General features: G+C 44.3%; 1 protein-coding gene across 1 annotated transcript; it reads right to left on the bottom strand.

Moving 5' to 3' along the window:
* Window positions 1-1171: 1171 nt before the first annotated feature.
* On the bottom strand, window positions 1172-16326 carry LOC311310642 (apolipoprotein B-100-like; the record flags this gene model as incomplete). Its single annotated transcript, XM_084440152.1, has 28 exons — window positions 1172-2164; window positions 2278-2464; window positions 2569-2592; window positions 2721-2832; window positions 2932-8961; window positions 9097-9470; window positions 9573-9682; window positions 9769-9932; window positions 10057-10229; window positions 10330-10540; window positions 10632-10762; window positions 10879-11061; window positions 11153-11355; window positions 11484-11654; window positions 11748-11951; window positions 12065-12244; window positions 12331-12526; window positions 12652-12863; window positions 12983-13129; window positions 13222-13336; window positions 13456-13906; window positions 14038-14123; window positions 14286-14410; window positions 14737-14889; window positions 15058-15205; window positions 15393-15538; window positions 15657-15769; window positions 16272-16326. 28 exons carry the CDS (start codon window positions 16324-16326, stop codon window positions 1172-1174), a joined length of 11397 nt encoding a protein of 3798 aa, XP_084296278.1.
* Between the last annotated feature and the right edge of the window lie 6368 nt (window positions 16327-22694).

The raw sequence follows: 22694 nt of genomic DNA, 5'->3' as shown, positions 1-22694 counted from the left end.
GACAACTCTTCGTTCGGTTATTTTGACGCTCAGTTTCAAAATCCATAATTGTGCAGCCTACATAAGGGCTCTCAAGGCCGTTTGTTGAATTGGTGGTCATAGAACGCCTAGTTGTCCCTCGAGGTCAAAAATGCTAAATAAATCCAAAATGAGTGATGAACAGGAGTCATTAGTGGTTGTGGTAGTGTGGGACAGTGGTGAGGAAAATCTGCTACAGCTGACAAATTAGACCCCAAATGTTGGACTTCAGCAAGTGTCATGTGTTTCATTCCGCAGAGGGCCATCTTTGATACCAACATTGTAGGAGCTGCTGCCACCTTCTGTCCAATTGTCATTCAACAACCACATTAGTAGGCTACATATCTGCATATGTTTTCCCACTAGAAGCCTGCACAGATGGAAATTGGATTATTATACTGTCAATGTCGAAGTATGGAAAGAGGTCACTGTGGTTTAAATATCAGCCCGGGCGGCTGTAGCTCAGTTGGTAGAGCGGGTTGTTCAGTGATCGGAGGGTCAGGGGTTCGAATCCCAGCTCTGACTGTCCACATGTCAAAGTGTCCTTGAGCAAGACACCTAACCCCAAATTGCTCCCAATGAGCAGGTTAGCACCTTGCATGGCAGCTACCGCCATTGGTGTGTGAATGGATGAATGAGAGGCCATTGTAAAGTGCTTTGAGTGCCGCTATGGTGGAAAAGCGCTATATAAGTGCAGTCCATTTACCATTTAATATGTACTGTATGTTTGTGATGTGATTCCATCATACAATGCTAATTAATATCTCCATGGCTATTTGCATGGTTGTTCTGCACATCATCCACCATCCAACTAATTACACTTTCCATGACACAGTAGTCAGTTGAAATATTAAGGACTCAGAAATATTCACATAAAAAGATACATGAAACAAAATGCAATATAAATGTTGTTTTTATTTATACTCACTCATTTCAAACAGACTAGCAGGCCTCAATTACATGTTCATGTTGGTGTTGTATATCAGTTGTCATGTACACAAGAACAATACAATAGCTTAATGTTAACAGAGAGCATTTCAATACATGCTGAAATAATTGTTTAAACTAAATGTCCAGAACTGTCCTTCAGAGCAAGCATAATTAAACAGATGGTAGTGTTTAATAAACGTAAGTTTCAGTTCACAAGAGCAGTTTACTGGTGGAAGTTGAGGGGAATATCAATCTCAAGCTTTCCTCCGCTAACTTTCATGTAAGCTTCCTCAGAAGCATTCTGCAAGAAAGCAGAGACGGTGTGGTTGATCTGGCTCATGACGGAGTTGACAAGCTCCATGACATATTCAAAGATGCTATTGACCTGCTCCATGTTGACAAGGGCACTGACGTAGTCAAGGGCGTTCTTTATCACAGAGATTACGTTTCCATAGAGAGCATTGATGTAGATGGCAACAGCGTCCAAGATATCAGACTTCAGTGTGTCGACAAACTCCTGGGCCTTCTCAACGATGGCCTTCTGTGTCTCGCCCAGCTTCACCAGGACCAAGTCCAGGCTCTCCAGATGCTTCACCAGATCCACAATCTCAGCAAGGATGCTCTTCATGTTGGCCCTAAGCTCATCGAGGACCTGAGCCCCAGACATGACTGTACCAATTGGCAGAGTGACCTGGACATTGCTGATCATGTCAACCATACTATTGAAGGCGTGTTCCACGTTAATAAGGAACATCTGGATGGCCTTGTCAAGCAAGGTAGCGATGCCAGTGGTCAGCGCCTTGAGGACCTCAGGGAGAGTGGTCATCTCCTCTGAGCCGGGCAGCTTGAACTGTCTCTCTCTCAGGAACTTGACAGCAGCATCAAGGAAGACCTGGATGGTTTTCTGATACTGAACAATGGTGTTCCTGAAGAGGACAGACAGCTGGCTCAAGTCTTCGGCATGGCTGTGAGCAGTGGCGTAGGCCTCGTCGATGAGGTGGACAATGGCACTCTTCAGACTGGACACCTGCCCGAAGAGTTTGTACTTGTCAGCAAAGGCATTCAGGGTGGAGGTGATGGCGGGGAGTCTTTCCTTCAGGCCATGGATCATGTCAGTGGGGGCTTCCATGTTGTAGGCAATCTTCAGGTGAATCCTCTCAGCTTCGTGAGCAGAGGCTCTGATGATCAGGATGTCAACATCATCCTCAGGGGCAGACTGTTGGATAGATGAGACACATAGTAAGAACCGATCGATCATTTTTTATTTATTTATTATCTAGGACAAATACTTTAAGCACAATGTTTATGGGAGATTTAAAAGGTACTCACAGCGTAACGGCTGTAGAGTCTAGCGTTCAGCTGAGCTGGAGTTCTGCCCTGGAGCTGGAGACCCAGGAACCCAGTGGATGGAGTAGAGATGGAAGTGCTGATTCCATCTTTGCGGGCCGAGTAGCGCACGTGCACATCAGTGAAGGTAGGGCTGGTGATGTCCACGTTCAGTGTGAGTCTGGAGTCACTGTAAAACAATATAAGTATTATCACTTCAGTGTTGGAAAGGTACATATCAGACTTGATTTGGTAACTTAACACATTTTCAATTTTAAGTAATTGGATATTTACCTTCCCTCTACTTCGCGCTTCTTCCTGTAAATGGAAAAGTATGTCTATTTTAATTGTCAGGGTAAGAGACCATCTCTGCCTATATGAGTAACATGATTATATTGATCCTTAATAATCAATTTATACATTTAAGGCCTGTAGATAAATTTTACCTCATAGCCTGGGTAAGGACATGCTGAATGTCCATGGTCAGGTCAGCATGGGTCAGGACAGCCTTGCTAGCGAGGTTCAGGATTGCGTTCTCAACGCTTACAGTGGCAGAAGCTGATAAACCAATGAGTTGCTTTGTTAGTATTTTTCCAGTTAAATAAAACGCAGTGTAATGAATGTCTTAATGTAATTCTGATCAAATTGTATACTCACCATCCAGGTCGTAATCCAGTAAGACAAGGAAAGAGGTAGCAGAGGACTTGACGGCGACTTTGAAGACAGGGGCATCACCCTCAATGTAAACTGCCACGCTTGTGGTGTAAACTGGTGTGACAACCTTGGCAGTGGCAGAGATCTTCTGCTTGGGGGCTGTCAGCTCAACAATAGTCTTCTCAAAGATGGTAATGTCACCGAAGCTGCTTGGCTGAGACATGTCAATCTCAACATCAGCAATCAGGGAACTTGCTGGTACTAAGTCAATGGTGGCCTGTGCAACATGCTTTCCATTGGTGTGGAAGGTCCCCAAGTTGACCTCGTTGTTGCTGTTGAGTTTCAGAATTGCATACACGCGGCTCAGGGAAGCCTCCACAGCCAGGTTCTCATCGACAACAATCTCAAGGATCTTGGTCTCATCATTGTTGAGTTTAGCATTGGCAATGATCTTAGAAGTGGAGCGCAGACCATCAGCATTCAAGTACATGTTAGCCTCATTGTCCAGAGCGACCAGAACAGGGTAAGTGTCCAGGATTGTGCCATCAAGGTGGCCCTTGTTGAAAGTCTCCATGGAGATGTACTCAAGGGTTCCATCCAGCTTCAGGCTGTGGTCAGCCTCTGCTTTGCCAACTGCATTGATCAAGGGCAGGTGGAAATCACCCTTCAGCTTCAAGGTGCAAGCAGCATTTACCTTGTCCTTGTAAGCAGCAACAAACTGTTGGTTGGCTTCAAGGTTGAGTATGGGCAGGGCAACTTTAGCAACTGTAGACACAGAGACATCAGCCTCCAAGTTGTCTGTGTTCAGGGTGATTGAGTTGTCATGAGTGGCCTCAATGTGGGGGTTCTCCAGGGACAGAGCAGTGGCCAACTTCAGCCCTCTCTTGGTGGTCAGGCTGGTGGTGCCATCAAGCTTGGCCTTCAGGGCTTCAAACACAGAGGCAGAGGTTACACCCAGGCGGAACACAAGGTCATCCTCAGCAGTGAGTCCAGCATTGGCATTCAGATTAAAGATCGCAGACTTGAATGACAGCTCTGTGATCAGGTTGCCCAGCGAAGGGATTCGGATCAGACCCATGTTAAGAATGGGGGCATGGTGGCTCTTCTGGTACACAATCCTGGCATCCACATCAACATTCTGCTCAGTGGTGGTCAAGATGTGGCTAATGCCAGTGTTCTCATACAGGTTCAGATCACTGATGACTGGGGTACGCAGTCCATTACCGAAGGGCAGATTCATCTCAGGGATGCTGATGGGAGTTTTAAGGAAATCAAGATTAGCCTCTCCATCCACAGCAGCAAAGATGCCAGCCTCGTTCTCGTTGTTGTCAATGGTGAAGTTGTAGGACATTTTGTACTGGTTCAAGCGGGCAAGTGCCACAGTGTTGATGTGTTGGGCATTTGGCTTGATGGTGGCAGAGTAATCATTCTGGAGATCAATCTTGGCGGTAGGATACTCATGGAAGGCCAGCTTGGTGTTTCCCTTATTCTGGAAGTCAAGAACCACTTCTTCAGGATGAATCACAACATTGATAGAGTTGGAGAGAATTCCACTGAGGCCACCAACAAGCTCTGTGTCATGGTTTGCCTTCAGCTCAAACTTCAGATCTTGCAGGTTAGCCTGTCCAGATGCCACCACCAGGCAGTTCTTGACAACTGGGCCCTCAGCCTCAGAACGGGCATCAAATTTGATGGAGCTGGGTATAACAGCATCAGCATTCATGCTCTGCTTCATCTTCAGGAGGGCACTGTCCGTGTCACTAGTGAGGGTCAGCTTGGCAGTACTGGGATTGATGGTAAACTGCAGGTCGCTCTTGTGTGTGCCATCATGTGAGTTGAATTTGACAGTTCCCTCATTTCCAACGGTCAAAATGACTAGGAGTCCCTCCTGGCGAGCAACTGCCTTTGAAGTCAGAGCCGTCTCACTGGTGAGGCCAATGATTGGGAAATTCAGCTTGTGGCTATAAGCGGTGTCGACGGAGGCAGACATACCACCCTCAGTGGCGAAGAATGCATTGTTCACAATGTCAGCAGCGTAGATGACAGTTGTGGCCTTGACTGTGGTCTTTGCTGAGGCCTGAGCTGCTGCACCATAAAGGGTCACTGATGCCTGGTGTTCAACTGCAAGAGCAGAGTGGGTGAACTTCAGGGTCTCTGCAACAATCACACGGCTCATCTTAGGGATAGCAATGCGAGCAGTGGAATCCAGGTTGTAGCTGAGGATCTCAAAACTGGGAGATGTGGCCTGGGAGGTCAGGAAAGCTGTTAGCTGAGGAGTCATGTCACTGTCAGTTGTGTTCTGGAGTTCAGCTGAGGTCCTGAGACTGTAGATGGGAGTTCTGACTCTGATCTCACCGTAGAGCTTGCCAAAGGCTGGGATCTTGACCTCACTGGGAATGGTGGGCAGCTTGATCTCGGGGATCTGGAGGGTAGGAATCTCCAGGAGCTTCTCAACAGAGACAGTGGGAAGGGCAGGGAAAGAGAACTCTGGAAGGCTGATCTCCGGAAGGACAATCTCAGGGAGGGCAGGCAGGTAGTTCATGGTTAGTTCTCCAAAGAAACCTTCCACTGTAGTCATCGGGATCTCATAGTTGATGATGAAATCTATGAGCTCAACGATTCTCTGCTTGATAGCATCCACTGTAAGGGTCATGGCTGGTACAGTGTGGAAGCCCAGGATGGTGAACTCAGGGAGATCAAGCTGTGTTGGAATCTCAACCGCCTGAAGCGTCTCAAGAGTAATCTTCAAAGAGGGCACAACCAGGTCGGTGAGAGGGATGGTGAATGAAGGGATGTTCAGCTCAGTTTGCTTCAGTCCATTGACAATGCCCTCAGCAATTTGCTTAACCTCACTGACAATTGGCTGCTCAGGAACCATCTTCTGTAGAACGTCAACCACACTGACAAACACATCAGTGATGATGGTGATGGCCTTAGTGTAGTAACTGCTCACTATCTGCAGGTAGGAGTGGACCTCAGCTTTCACATCCATTTCAGAGATTTTCTGCTTCAGACTCTCAAAGACGACTTTCATGTCATTAACAATGACCTGGTCAACAACATCCTTCACATTTTTAATCATATCTGCAATCTTGATTTCCCTCAGATGTTCGATGGAGCTCATTACAGATGACACAGCAAAGTTCACAAACTGCCTTGCAGCCTCAAATTTCTGTGGGAACTCAAGTACCATGATCAGCTCATTCAGATAAGTGGTGTACTCACTGATCATCATGTTGACTGCATCCACTTGGGCATTGTAGTCAAATGACTTAAGCTTCTGGACAAGAGAATCAAGATATTCATTAAGATGGTCAATCACCTGCTTCATCTCAGTAGCCTTTAGGTAGTTGATGGCCTCCTCCAGCATAGGCATCACCTTGGCAGAGATGTCGATGGATTTCAGATAGTTAGCTACCACCTGAACTGTTTCATCAATCTTGAACTGCTGAATGAGCTCCATGACTTTTTCCAAGAGGGCCTCAACCTTCATGTCAGCATTCAACTTGACTATCAACTCTCTCAACTTTCCATGGAGAGCATTGAATTTGCCAATGATGTCAAAGTCCTGGATCACTGTCTTGACAAACTCCACAATTTTGCTAATCATTTCAGTGGGAATCTGAGCCATCAGCTCCTCAATGTGGGCTTCCAGGTTGAAGGAGGCAATAAAGTTCTTCACACCCTCAAAGAATGCAGTTGCGTCAAAGCCCTCAACAACCTGCTTCAATGCATGTAGAATGTGTTCCACCTTAGCTTTGATGTCAAGATTGTGCAGGAAGGCAATACTGCTGTCCTTCAGTTTCTCTGTGTCAATCTGCTTGATAAGCTCATCAATGGTTTCGATCACAGCAATAATCATACCTCTGATGTCATACTCATCATAGAAGGCATGCAGCTCCTGGTTGATTCTCTGGATGACAGTTTCGGACAGGGTTCCACTCACAATAATCTCCTTAGTAGCAGCAACAATGATCTGGATGCGGGATGCAATGTCAACCAGCACTGCCTCAACAGCAGACTTAAGGTTAGCCAGACAGGCCTCCAAGTCCTCGATAGTGATAGCATACTCCTGGGTGAGGGCAATCAGGCCCTGTTTGAGCTGGACAGCCTTACCCTCCAGGTTCAGTTGCACAATAAAGTCGCTCACCTGCTGGGGCAGAGCCTCAAGCTTAGCCTTCACTTCTTCATTGTTGAGGTAATTCTGAAGTGCTTCTGCCATGCTCACAACAACAATCTTGATGTTTTCAAGGACTGCTGGCAAACTCTCAATCAACGGTAGCTGAATCATATGACTCTCTGTGTTCTTATCGTACTTCAGGAAACTGGAGATGGTGAATTCCTGGTTTTCACTGGCTTCTGTGTTCAGGAGGTCAGTGAGGAGGGTGCCAGACACTTCCAGTCCAAGCCTTTCAGCATTGTTGTAGGCACTCACTTCTTGGTTGAGGGCATGGTTGTTCAACTTGGACTTCAATATAAGAGTGGCCTTCTGCTCCTGGGGAGTCACAAGTGCATCCATCTTGTTGTCAACTGTTGTCTCCAGAGAGAAGCCATTATCCAGCTGTTGTGTGACTGAGGCTCTGCATTCGTGGGAGCTGACCAAAGCCAAGGGCTGTGCTTTCAGGAGGAACTTGCCATAGAGCTGAGCACTCTGCTTTCCGTACAGGGTCAGGTCACCATCAGCATTGAAGATGGCGTCAAGGTTGAAGTCGAAGGGAATGACACTGGCACGAATGGTGTGGTCAAAGCGGAGTGGCTGGGAGTTGAAGCGGGCATCGTTAGCAATCCTGGCAGCAAGACCAACAACTTCAAGCTCTGTGTTCTGGCTCATGTGAGTTCCAAAGACTTTTCCAGTGGTGCTGCACTTAGCCACGGCAGTCAGGTCAACAGAATTGATTTCATATGTGTGCTTGATCTCCTGTTCACCATAGACAGCCTTCAGGCTTCCAGTCAAGTCCACTTTGTAGTTCTCTGCCTTCAAATGAGCCTCATTGACCAGATTGGCATCCATCACCTTCAGGAGGTTGTTTACATTTGCAGAGAGAGTGTAGGGGTGCAGGTCAATGGTGATATCATGAATGTAGGAGGTGCTCTCAGTGACGATGGCTTCAGCCTTTGAGGTGAAGGCCATGGAGGAGGCAGTGATGGTCAAAGCATTGGCATTCTCTACCTTAATGTCATTCAATGCTGCCTTTGTGTCGATAGACAGAGTTGCCTTAGAAGCATCAAGTCCGACATTGAAGGTGTTTTCCACAGTCACGGGGCTCTGGAGGGTTGTAGTGCCACTTGTGGCCAAGCCATCCTTGTTCATGGTCAGGGTAGCCTTGTGGGTAGCTTCATACTCAGACAGCTTAACATTAGCATCACTGTTCACAGCCAGGCCATCGACATTCAGGGAGGCAGTGACCAGAGAGTAGACACGATTTTCAGCTTCATCAGCATTGGTCTCCATCTTCAGAGTGACTGCTCTGGCACCAGCAGAGACCTCAGCCTGGTTGTGGATCTTCATGCCAAAGGCAAGTGCATTTGTGTCACTTTTCAGGGACAGCTGATTCTCCTTGAAGGAAAGCTTAGTAGCCTGGGTCAAGAGGTCTTCAAATGCATTGGTGTTGGACACAACAGACAACTCACCATTGACAAAGGTTGCTACAAGGGTGTTCTGGGCACGAACAACGGGTAAATCAATCTTAAGGAAAGAATCAATCTTGGCCTCTGGCCTGAATGGGAAGACGGCAAAGGACTGGGTGGCGATTGCATTGCCGTTGACAATTCCTGCCTTGACTGTTCCCTCCAGGTTGCTCTCAGCAGAGATCTCTTCAGCATTGACGCCAACCAGGCCGGTGTGTGCCAGAGCTACATTCAGGCCCAGAGGACTTGTTACTTCAATCTTGCTGCTGGATTTCACATTGATCTTGTCTGTCACTGTTCCAACTTCTGTGATGCTGATGCTGGCATGAAGGAGCTGGTGGCTCACAGAGGTCTCCACATTAGCCTTGATGGACTCAGCAGGAGTGCTAGCAATCAATCCAGAGCCTATTTAAAAAAGAGAGTATATAAAAGTGAATATTGATTCCCCACTGATGGTTTTAGAAAGTGGTTTGAGTCATTCTGTACACAAATTTAAATTGAATTTGACTCAATATTACATGTTTATATTCAAAATTGTACCTTCTATCTTGATGGACAGGAGTTCCACTGGACATTTGCCTGCAACTTCGATCTTGGCTGAGTAGCTTGGTGTCTCAACAGCATCTTTGCCAGCAGATACAGAAGCCTCCAGATCATACAGGTTGCTGTGCACCTTGGTGGAAACCTCAGCTTTGCCAAAGAGAGGCACAAACACTGTAACGGTCTCAGGGACGTAGAGCTCAGGGATGGGGATCTGCATGGAGGGAAGCTCAAGGCCAAACTGGGGCAGAGACAGGTGTGGGGTGGTCAGGGCAGGGGGGAAGTTCAGCTCCTCTGTTGATTTTCCTCCAAGAGGCAGGGGAAGTGCAAAGGTGATGCGGTCATCGTTGAAGTAATAGGCAGCTTTAGCATCACTGCGGGTGGAATAGAATGCAAAAAATATAAATGTGACATGAAATAACATGAAAGATTTCTTATAGAAACCACATGTGAGAGCAACATTTAATGTAACTTACACATCCAGGAAAAGTTTCTCAGGCAGAGCAATCTCTGGCATCTCAGGGACTCTCAGGGTCTGAATGTAGGGAATATCTGCAGCATATTTCTCCAGGTAGCTGTTGGTTACCTGAGTTGATAATAACTTCTGTTAGACAGTCAGTTCAGAATAAATGAACAATGAAGTTTGTGCATTCCAAACGATTGGCTATTTACCTCTACAGACTTGGTGAGGATGTCACGGACCTTCATCTCAGTCTGGCCCACCTGCATATCAAGGGCATCATCGACCAACTTCTTAACTGCCTCAGCGTTAGGAAGGATGTTCAGGATCTCAGAGTTCATGTCAGACTTGACCTCAGCCTCAATCTTGCTGTCATCTAAAGGATGGGGAATATAATATAAAATACAATGTATCAACAGAGATGTTTGGAGAAATTGTGAACTTTTGAATGACTTGGCTAAGGACTGAGCGATTTAAGCTATTGTACAATGTCTTTGTACCATATTTCAGGGAGATCTTCTGCACTGAGGTGGTCGCTGGGAGCTTGATGTCACTCTGGAGCTCCAGTTCCAGTTCCTCATCACGCTTCAGATTGGCCGTGACCGTGGCATCAGCGTGAAGTGAAGGGACAAGCAGCTGGACCTGCAGCATAGCGTCCTTCATGGCCTGAATTCTGGAGGAAAGAAAAACATGAGCTTCTATTCTGGGTGATAACGAAACACAAACTGATCCAAAGGACTGCAGAAAGGTGTTGGAGTGCACAGTCAGCTTACTTGGCACGGCCAACCAGAGACAGCTGAGGGATGTTCTTGTTGATAAGGTCAATGGAGATGGAGTGGGTTCCGTGGCCCTTGGTGTTGCCATCGACAACGCCCAGTCTGAGTCCAGCCTCCAGGTCATAGTCGGGGATCTGGATGTCAGTGGTGAGGACGTTCTTCCTGCGGTTGTACTTCACGGTCGCTGTGGCCTCTGTGGGCTCAGCACCTGTTTCCAGGTTTAAAATTAAAGGATTCAGTCACCAACAAATACAATGCATATGTTGGATTAATTGTATTTCACATTTTGAAAGTTATACCTTCTGCCTTCAGGACCATCTTCACAGTGTCAACCTTCTGGAGACCTTCATCTCCCTCCATGAGGAGTGCGTAGGCAATGGTGGCAGTGTATTCAGACACATCTCCAGTGGGGTGGAGCTCCACAGAAAGCCTTAGAAGAATTGGTTTCAATTTAGAATACAGACATTTTCTCATTCAAATGAGGAACACATTATGAATACAGTATGTGTTTGGAAATCATGTGGATTGGTCATTTCTAGTACTTACTTGCTGTCACCAGTGAAGGGGAAGTAGGGGGCAGTAGCGTGAGAGCTAGCATCAGTGTATTGCAGGACAGTGCAGTACTTCATTCCAGCGATGACAGGGGAGCACTCAGAAACATCTACTCTATCCTCCACCATAGGGGGGATGGTCTTCACCTCAGCAGAGGTCACGGCTACCAGGGAGTTGCTGTAAATGAGGTAGAGAAAGGTTTGAGTTCATGCTGTTATTGGTTAATGTTGGTTTCCACCCATTTTCTCAGATTGGTATTGAGACTTACGTGACGCTGATGAGCTTGGTAGGGCTCTGGGGAGCAGGGATGGTCAGCTTGACCTCGCTTCCAGACATGGCGATCTTAGCTCTGAGGCCACTCTCATGGTACAGGTTAGTGTGCATCTCCAGTCCAGACATGACGTACTCAGGGATGTGAGAGCCAACCTGGGTCACAAACTCAACTCCAGCAGAGGGCATGAAGGAGAACGCCTGTAGGAAAGAAACCAGGCACAATGTGTCAAACAAGTAGAGAAGAAATAGAAAAATTACAGTGATTTTATTGAAATTTTCTGTGAAAAAGTGTTTTCACCAAATAGTTGATTTATGTTTGAAATTACCATATCAGGGCCATTCAGAGCCATGCCTCCCTTGACACCAGGGGTGAAGGTACCAGACAGGGCAATCCTCAGAGGCACACCAGTGGCAGTTGGCAGGAAGAATTCGTTGTCCATGAACATGTAGTGGGCAAAGATTTCGTTGTCCTCCTTGGTCATCAGTCCCGTGATCAGCTACAAGTAGAAATTAGAGTTAATTCACAGACACGTGGTTTCTAAATAGCCGCAATTGTAGTTGTTCTGTGATATTGGAGGAATTGTACATACATCAGTGGGGAACATCTTAAGCATGTTGTCAATCATGAGAGCAGCAGAGTAGGCCATCTCCTCCATGTCTTTGGTCTTGAGGTATCCCAGCTCATTTCCCAGCAGTCTCAGGTAAACCATAGCCTCAGGGGATTCCTGAGCCTTCAGTTCCCTCACCAGTTTGTTGACGTTGCGGCCAATTTCCCTCATGAGATTCTGATAAGTCTAGAAAAAATGGATTTCATGTCATACTGTTAATTTCCGAGATTAAAAAAATCTAGCATTAAAATAAACTATAAATTACGATAGTGAAAGTTATGGAGCATTGTTTTGAATACCTGTCTTTTCTTCCTGTCTGTCTTCAGTTTGGGCAGCATGGTCTTCAGTACGTTAGTGATCTCACGAGGCATCTTGTCAGAAACGAAGTAGATGGTCTTCAGCACTGTGTCTGGGAAGAAGCCATGCTCTCCGAAAAGGGCCTCAACAGTTGGCTCCAGTCCTGTACCCTCCATGCCAACCTTAGAAGGGAAGAATAAACTGTCAGAAATGTGAACTTACATATTTTCAGAAATGTCCCCCAAAGAAAAACACATAAATGTTTTACCTCAACCATGTCAACTTCAAAGCCAAAGGCCTTCAGTGTCAGGTCCAACATGACTTCCTTGGGGAGGTAGCTGGCGCCCTCAAAGATCATGTTGCCTTCCACAGATCCAAACTGGTAGTTGCGTGAGAACTTGGTGGCGTCCATGACGGTTCCAACCTCATTGCCATGCAGAGCATCAAGGATCTTCTGTCTCAGCCTGTAAGAGAAGGAAGAATTAATGGAATGAAAGGTTAAATTTATGTTATGGAAGGTGCGATAGACAGAGAAAGCCTATTCATATTAATGAGTTATTTGACTGTATTTGATGACATTTTCACGTACTCCAGAGTTGCAGGCTCTGTGGAGGCCAGGATGTTGGTCAAATGGGAGATGACAAAGCTCTTAGCCTGCTGGTTCTCCTCAATGGGCAGGGCTGCGGCCAGTTGAGCCAGTTCACTTGGCTGGGGGTCCTTCATCAGCACCAGATAGGCAGCAACACGCTTCTGCAGGGGGCTAGCACCATCCAAAAGCACCTGCATGAGCACCTCCCTCCCCTGTGACAAGGAAGACACAGTTGCTTCATTAGGGATGCAATGAACAAAGAGCCAGAGTTGTCTATGGTTGTTTTTTTTAGAATGTTTTATCTTTAGTTTAAGTTCATCACGTCACTCACCTCCTCAGGGACCGGGGTCAGTCTGTAGGCCTGGATGGCCGCCTGCTGGACCTCCGGGGAGGCGGCGGGCTGGTTCACACACTGGATCACAGCGGTCCTCAGGGCCGGGCTGGCAGCTCCCATGGCAGTGGCCATGTTACCAATAACCTGTCAAACAGAGCGGGACAATTCTTTCATTCTGATCTCAAGACAAAAGGGAGTAAAACTGAGTTTGCTATTTGGCTTAGTCTGCTGCTCACCCTCAGGGTCAGGAAGGTTTGTGCCTGGTCACCAGAGCAGTCACCCAACTGGGCAGCCATGAATTCAGCAACGGCGTGGATCTCAGGGGTCAGTTTTCCTTCAGCCGCGTAGAACCTGGTGAGGAAAACAATAAACATTTATAGACAGCTTAGATAAAAACTATGATGCTCACCTCTAGAGGTCTGTCAAGACAACATAATCGTTCTATAGGGTTACTGTAAGTATTCACTCACCTCTTGACAGCGTTGCTCAGCGCATACATGATGGGCCTGCTCTGCTTGTACTGAGCCATAGCCAGCATGTCATGGACCAGGAGGGCAGAGGGGTTGGGCAGCAGGCCCATGGCGAACACAGCAGCGTCAACCTCAACGGCAGAGGTGTCGAAGGTCCGGAGGATCTGCATGACGCCACTGCTGCACTCTGGGGTGCCGCACTGGGCCAGAACCTGGTATGTCAGGGGTCCGGAAACTACCAGGGCCTCTGGGATAGCAGCGCTCAGGGTCTCATGCTTCATCTCACGAACCATTATCACAAGCTTCTGGAAGAGGTGGGCCCTCTTCTCTCCGTGGTTGGTCTGGGACAGAGTGGCCAGTTCTCTCAGGATGTCCAGAGCAGCATCCTTGTCCTGGACAGCGCTCTTGTCATCGTCAGCCTCCATGGCCAGACCCTTGAGGTTGGCCTCATCTGCAAATAGTCAAAGAGCAGGTTTGGATCATCATGAATGTTTGAGTTGCAGAGTTGAAATCGGAGCTCTATCTATTTTATGTGTGAATAAATCACATGAATTACAATTAGAAAACAAAGAAAATGCATACTGTGTTCAAAGACTCTCTCATTGTAGGTGGAACGCTCCAGCAAAGTCAAAGACTGCTTGCCAACATTGGTAACTCCATATTCTCCCCTGTGGGAAGACAATAGATTATAAATACACAATATACTGAATATGTATTTATATTATTTTATTGGAATTGTGGAGCTGTATTGATGTACTGCTATGATGCATTTGCTGTATATGTGTGTTTAGATTGTCTGATAAATACTATTCATCAATTTACAGACTTACTTGTGAGAGAAAGGCACCAGGATGTGGTTCTCAGTGCAGGCACCAGAGATCATGTGCTTGTTCTCATTGTCAAACTTGTAGTTGCAGGTCTGGGAGCTCCTGACCAGCTGGGAGAGAGGGTAGTGCTGTAGGAGGGAAAATGTCATTGTTATTGTTTTGGATTATAGTAATGGTAAATGGACTGCACTTATATAGCGCTTTTATCCAAAGCGCTTTACAATGGCCTCTCATTCACCCATTCACACACCAATGGCGGCAGCTGCCATGCAAGGTGCTAGCCTGCTCATTGGAAGCAATTTGGGGTTCAGTGTCTTGCCCAAGGACACTTCGACATGTGGACAGGAGGAGGAACCGCTGACCCTACGATCATTGGACGACCCGCTCTACCACATGTAGTGAGTATTGGTATTTCACAGTGCACCTAACAGCCATCATTGTCTCATAGTCTTACCATGCCAGAGATGAGAGCCAGGGGGCTAGTGTTCTCCTTGTGGGGGACGAAGCTGTCGCATTTGGACAGGTCTCTGGTGAGGGTGATGTCGGTGGCGATGTCCTCCCTGGCGTTGACGGTGTTGTCGGTCTTGCACATGCCGTGGATGGTGGGCTAAAGGTGGTCGATGACACCGAAATCAGATCTTTTCCAGTTTGATGTAAATTCACTTTATTACTATATTGAAAATATGTACAAACTCAAAAGAACAACAACATACCACGAATCAAATCACATGAATGGATATTCTGTTTTAGGATGTTGTAGAGCAGATGGACCTACCAGCTCCTTGTTCTTGTCCTCCTCCAGCAGGGGCACAGCGAGGGCAGAGACGATTCCTCTCTTGATGTTCAGGATGGTGATGGACTCGTCCTCCTCAGGATACAGTTTCACATCGTACACTCCCTCAACCACAACCTTCAGAGGATGTCTGTGCAAAGAGAGCACAAGAAGATAGTTGTGGTCAGTACACCAATATATAATCGCAATTATGACAAACAAAACCATAATTTGGTCCAATTATAGTGACAGTTACGGTGTTAAATTACTGACAGGGCCCACCCCGACTAGAATTGGAAAGATTAAGGTGCAAAACAGGAAGTGACAGAGATGCATACTTCTCCATGGCAGCAGCGAAGGCATCGGAGCCGGCAGCAGGTCCAAACACAGGGTGGCCCTCTGCGTCCGTGTCGACCACCTCACTCAGGCTACAGCCTGTGGTGCGCAGGATGTAACTACAAGTCTGAGGGACTTCGATCTCCACCTGTAGAGGAAGGCAGTGGGTTTTTAAAACTGTTAGCACACAACCACATTGAATATTGATATGAGTGACTATTGATGGACTGAAAAAAGGGTTGTGAGGTCTGAAGTATGACATCTACCTTGCAAGAGCCCTTAGGTCCAGTCCTGAGCTGGGAAGCTCCATTGATGGCATTCAGGGACTCGGCCTCATACTGGTATTCATACTTATGGAAGGCCTTGTACCTTTGTGCCACTAAAGGAGAAGATAATGTATTTATTTATACTGTCAGACATGTAATCATAGGCCCATGCAAAGGGCAACAACTCAACAAGCTTTTACTTTCTGTTTTATTTTTTAATTTTTTACTTGAAACAGTTTTCATTCATAAAAGTTGCCCCTGTAAGAAGCACTGTTGGTCATTAATAAGACATGACAAATTGTAGGGACTTACGCAAGCAGGATGCATGCTCATGTAGTTCCTCTACGGGTGCATGCTCATGTACTTCGTCTGTTTCATGAGCATCTGTGAATAATAAAATGCAAAGAATCAACATTACATCTATGAAAACATCAATCAAATGATTTAGTTTAAATGTTTCTGACTGGAAAAATAGAATCTATTTTATAGTATTTCATAGTTTATATTAAATAATAATAATATTATTGGAAATGAAAAACACCCACACTAAAAGAAAATGCGAAAATCTACACTCTACACAAGTTGAACCGTAGGCTTTAGCAGAGTGGTACTTACAGGTCAAGACGAGAGTGCTTAAAAGCAAGAAAAGGCAGAGCTTGGCGGCACCCATGATGGGTTCGTTGTAGCTCTCTCCTTTGGGGTTCGGCGAGTACTCAAACGAGACTACTTTCTCTGCCCCAGGCTGGGCCTTTTATACCCCAGGTATTCTATAGGGAGGGGAGGGGGAGTTGCAGGCCCAGCTCCAAAGTCCATGCCATACGTCTGTGTGGAGGGACAAAGGCAACTCGTTCCATAAAGCTCTCCATGGATATGATAGCTAACTTGCAGAATCAGTCTTTTTTTTTTTCTAGACGGCCTGGCACATATGTTCACACATATAAACTCTGAGTAGTTTTTCCACACACTCTATATTATATTATACTGATTTCATTAGCACGGCTGACCCCACAGATGAAGAACAGTTATCTATACAACATGCCCTTTATGCACATTGCATACTTAAAGCCATCTGATCTACACACATTTCACAATAGTGTGCATTGTTACAGAAGAATTATGAATTAATAGCACTCACTCACAGGGATTTCAAAAGGGAATGTATTCCCTATCGTTTTAATGGACAGACTGGAACACTAAATGTATTGAGCATTTTCAAAAATGTGTATTTTGTTCTGTGGGCCTACTGTATAGCCTAATTACATTGTGGTTGTTTGGTAAAGAAGGACAAAGGGTTTCTTAGTGAATACTGAATATGGAATAGAGAAGCACATATCAGAACTAGTTGGGGTCTCTGGGTACAGACAGTCCAGACGCAAGGCTGAAGTCCAAACAAGACTTTTATTGCACAATTTTTGTGGCCCATTTTGTGGTTAATAAAATAAGTTTAAAAAAAAACAACAACAACATATATAATAGAGTCAGCACAGATAATAGTGACAAAATGCAATTTCAGTCAAGAATATAATTAAATTATAATCCATGAAAAACATGACGACATCATTCACTGACGTGTAAAACATGATAAAGTCAGTGTTCCAGGTAGGCTGTATGATAACAGGTTAGATTATTTGTCATGTGTTGCTCGTTATCAACCTTATCGTTTGTCTTTTTGGACATGCCACTTAGGATGTACAGTACGTGCACGCTATCTGGTTAGTGCAATTCTTATATTACATGCGTTGTTTTTTTACACCAAACATGCACTATGATTCATAGGCTATTCCAAATTAAGTTAATTGGATGACTACACGCTTAGCAGTTATTCAATAAATATTATGTAGTAAATGTGGCTCAGTGATCTGCATTTCACTCAATAGCCCACTTGAAAACCCAGTAGGCCTTTGCACGTTTTTAAAAGCGATGAGCGCATCATGGACAGTAACAAATTAACTTGTGTTCCCATGATAATCTCCTGCTGGACAGAGAGTAGGCGGGGCGACTCGTATTGGAACCAGACAATAGATGTGAATCACCATTTTCAAAAATACCCCTGTGGACACCTCGAAGTTTCTGCGTCTTCACAATAACCTGTAAGGCTTACATTTACCCTAAGCATGTAAGTATGCAGGTGCTACTAGTCGTATATGGACCTATAGCCGAGGCCATAATATTCTTCTCTAATTGTATGGTGGGCTCTTGAAAATTGAAATTGAAATTGAAAATCCTGTTTAATTGTCCACGAGAACATACAACCACCAGATGGCAATAAAACAGCATAGCTAGTTGGCCAAATTTCACTGTAGGCCTATTCCATCATGAGGTCCAGACTGAAGTCTTTCTTACAGAAATGAAGTAGGCTACTATCAGAGTATAGACATTTCTTTTATTTTCTTTAAATTGTGGTGCAATTCCGCTTTAGTCAGCATTATTTTCCACATATTACAAGATTTAGGCTAATGTTCATAAATACTGTACATTGTCAAACAAAGATCATGTGGTCTCCAATGTTTTTAACTCATCCTGTAAGTTATGTGTCCACTGACACCAGGACAGTGGAGTCATTGCCCATCTTTCGCCGCAGGCTGAAAACTCACCTCAAGAAGTAGGTTACTGCCCTGACCCGACCTCCTAGCACACGTTTAGCTCAGCACAAGGTTCTTAGATGCCTGTTTAAAAAGACGAGTTCTGGTGAGTAGTAGTACACTTGACTACATTGAATGCCGTCGTCTGGGATAGAATAGTCTTTCGAATGACTGTAAATGTAATGTTAAATGCAGAAAATGCATAACATTTGAATGTAAATGTATAGGGGCCTAATGGCATAATATTGAAATGGAAAAATGTAAAGTAAAAGCAGTAGTTATATCTTCTCACTATGTTCGAAATAACACCATAAAAAGTCAAGAAATACATTTAAAATCCTGTAAGGTTCAGGTTAAAATCAGGTTGAAGCTAAAACAAAAATGTCCATGTAATGTAGCTCAATGACCTAATTAAGTTATTCAGCTCTTATTTTAGCTTCAGCCTGATTTGGAATGATTCATTAAAAGTATTCGATTGTTTTAATTAAACCATAAGACCTACTGATCCTATTTTCAAAATACTCCAGCTTGAATAGTAGGCCATTATGCCACGTTGGCCCTGTTATCACTATATTGATTTCTACAAAATGTATTTTGATGCATAATTGTTCCTTTATTCTTTATTTCAGATGCCCATTAGTCACTGCCTCAGTAGCGACTATTCTTCCTGGGGTCTGGGGTACAATATAAAAAATCAGATATCAATAAAACCATTATAAGAAATGAAAAGAAAATACATTTTACCCAGTATGACCACCTTTGACTTTAAATATTTTTTGTGCCTCAATGAGTAATTTCCACAATAAGTATTTCAGTAGACCTATGGTTCTCCTCAATGAAGACATGCAGTAGGCAGACACACATCTAGGATACAGATAAGTTGCAGAATGTGTATGTTTGAATTGAACACATAATGCCATCCTCAACATTATGCTGACCTCAGTTTATTTCTCTGTTGACCCTTAATTAGACACATACAGCTGAACACTCAAACAGGAAAAACACTTTAGTAGAACAAGTCATAGCTGATGTAGATTTTTGGCAGGACATTTCATTCTGTTCTGTTTTCCCTTCATTGAACATGGCCCCATGGACTTTCCTCCGACATCACCCTCCTGTTCCAAAGTCTTCATGAACCATGTGAGGAAACGCAGAATCCGTCTCCCCACGTTTGGTAACATCATTATTTCATAATTACTGAAAAATAATAATGATTTAACTGGTTCAATAACAAGAATGTATCTACAACTGCACCCCATTAACCAATTTATTAATAAGTATTGACACTTGAGGAATATCAAATAATTCTGGTCTCCTGGGATATCAGGGGTTTGTATGGCCCTGTACATTTATGATCCCTCTTTTATAAAGATATTTTAAGGCTTTATTACGAGAGGACAGTGTAGGTGACAGACAGGAAAGGTGGGAGAGAGAGAGAGAGAGACATGCAGCAAAGGGCGTGGGCCGGATTCAAACCCCCCTAACCCCCCTAACCCCCTAAAGAGGCTTTTGATTTTTGCCAGGCCGCCTTTGTAAATAAGAACTTGTTCTTAAATGCTTGCCTGGTTAAATAAAGGTTAAATTAAAAAAGAATAAGAAAAATCTCCTGTGTGTTATTCACCTCCCTATCCTTGGCAAAGAATTGACGTTAAAATATTGCTTTTGGTTTATAAAGCACTGAATGGTTTAGGAACAAAATATATTTCTGATCTGCTGCTACGTTATGAACCATCCAGACCTCTCAGGTCGTCTGGCACAGGACTGCTTTCTGTCCCCAGAGTTAAAACAAAACATGGAGAAGCAGCGTTCAGTTTTTATGCTCCACATATCTGGAACAAACTTCCAGAAAACTGCAGGTCTGCTGCAACTCTCAGTTCTTTTAAATCAAGACTGAAGACTTTTCTTTTTGCCGCTGCTTTTTATTAAATCAAATAATTATTAATTCGTACACTGCACTGTAACTTTTATTCTTGTTTTTTTTCTGTCCTGCATTTTGTTTTAAATGTCCTTTTATAATGTGATTTTTGTTTTATATGAGCTTGTATAGTGTGTTTCTTGCACTTTGTCTTGATACTGTTAATGTCTCATGTGAAGCACTTTGAATTGCCTTGTTGCTGAAATGTGCTCTACAAATAAACTTGCCTTGCCTTTAAGAGTGACTGGGAGCATGGTCAAACCCTACACCCCCTCCCGACCGCTACGCTCTGCTACCTCGGGGCGATTGGTTGCCCCGTCACTCCGAGGCCCCTGCGGTCGATCGACACGGTCACGGCTCTTCTCTGTCCTGGCCCCACGGTCACGGCTCTTCTCTGTCCTGGCCCCACGGTCACGGCTCTTCTCTGTCCTGGCCCCGCAGTGGTGGAATGAACTGGCCACTGATGTCAGGACAGCAGAGTCACTGCCCATCTTTCGTCGCAGGCTCAAAACTCATCTCTTCAAGAAGTACTACAACAATCCTCCCTCTTAAGCACCTATTGTATTTTATTGTATTGTATTGCACTGTATATCTGATTGCTATTCTTGCACTTTGCCTTCAGCACTAGATTATGCTCTTAGTCACTTGTTTTAGAAAGGAGATGCACTTGTGAGTTCTGGTGGGTAGTAGTAAATTGGCTTTTCCTACGTTAAATGCAATTATTGTTAGTCGCTTTGGATAAAAGCGTCTGCTAAATGACTGTAATGTCATGTCATGTAATGAGCAAAAGAGGAAGAGCTCGTCCGTATAGGGGTCAGGCCGGGAGCAGGAGAAGAAGAGCTCGTCCGTGGAGGGGGCAGGCAGTGTAGCCGTAACAAGTCTTTAAAGTTCTGCATCTATGAAGCATGTTTGGTTTATGAACTCAATACAGCGTTTCCCTCTTTAAAGGAGTAGTAAAGGGAAAATGCATGTTTAGCCCTGTTTTAAGGTTACTTATGATCATATACAATGGTTCAGATCAAAACGTTGACAAAACTAGCACTTTTGAGAAAGTTTATAATTGCTCTACCACCGTTTTGGTCATACAATGGATGTGGATGGGCACCTTGAAAAATGGGGAGGGGGAGACAAGGTGTAGTAAGGTTCCTCAGTCCAGGGGCTGGATTGAAGAACCAGATGTTTTTGTGCAGCTAAGGCAAAAAGGAGATAATTAACAAAAAATATATAAAGTACTATAACTGCTATAAGACCTGTGTTATAAATCGATAAATACAATCGCTGGCTATCACGGTCTTATTGTGCTGGTTTAACAAACACAGAGGTAGGAAGAGCTGGCTGGACATCTGCAACTAACGTTACAATGTCTATAATGACTTGCTTTTTGTTTTAATGCTTTTAATTTGTCCTGCCTTTTGTTTTAAATGTCTATAATGTCTTGATTTTTGTTTTAATGCTTTTAATGTCTCATGTAAAGCACATTGAATTGCCCTGTGGCTGAAATGTGCTATATAAATAAACTTGCCTTGCCTTGCCTTACAATGATTTCTGTAATGTTAGCTGTTTTGCTGCTAATGCGAGTTTGATTTTGTATCCGTTTATGCCCGAGAAACAGAAGTTGAACCAACAGCAGTAAAATATATAGTTACAGTAGATACAGAATCATCACTGCTTTAGCCATCGGCAGCTACAGTTAATATTATGGAAGCTGCTGCTAGTTATGAGCTCATGAGCTAAATGGCTATCATGGTCTTATTGTGCTGGATTAGCATTGGAAGCATTGGAGCTGATGTGACCAGGAGACAAGAGATCTTAATTTAACAGATGTTAGATTTCATGTCATTTCAGTTCACAGCTATTTGCAGCATGGCTAGCTGGTTCCATCCTACTAACCAGTCCTGAGGAGAAACAATCTGGCCTCAGCCCATAAACCAGGTTGGGCTTGGTCTAGTTTCCTCTAAGGCCTATAAATAGGCTGATTATTCTTATGTATTTTCTTATGTATGTCTATAGGCCCAGTAAGTCGGCTCCGATCTATAGTTTCCCTATACCATGGAAATGAAGCATCCATCCATCCAAATGATGACAATTGCATGTACTGCCATTAGGTACATCATTTAAATTTATAACAATCATCTTTATTGGGGGCCTATATGTAATAATCCAACGTTTAAAAAGCACATTTATACCTGATCATGGCAAATGCGTTCTGCATTTCTCCAGATTGCAAAATGTAGCCTATTAAATAAACAACATATGATTAAAAATTATTTAAAAAAAAATATATACATATACTTTCAAATTGTAAGAATAATACTAGCCTAGCCTAATTTTCTTTGACGGACTTGGGCTTCTGTTCTGTGGCTGTTAAAATAAATGGTGCCTTATGCCATAAAAATGATGTTTTAATATGAACCATATAATTTAGGAAGTAATTCTATTTTACTGTAGTTATATATTCTTTTTTGTAACAATAAGCTTCGCGATTGCTCAGCCTAGCCCATCTGCTGGACTGTGCCTTAATGTCCTCTCTCTTGACTGTCG

Source organism: Borostomias antarcticus (genome assembly GCF_949987555.1).
Source record: "Borostomias antarcticus genome assembly, chromosome: 6".
Classification (NCBI taxonomy): Eukaryota; Metazoa; Chordata; class Actinopteri; order Stomiiformes; family Stomiidae; genus Borostomias; species Borostomias antarcticus.
The sequence above is the reverse complement of the archived record's forward strand: the minus strand, read 5'-3'. Positions and strand labels throughout refer to the sequence as shown.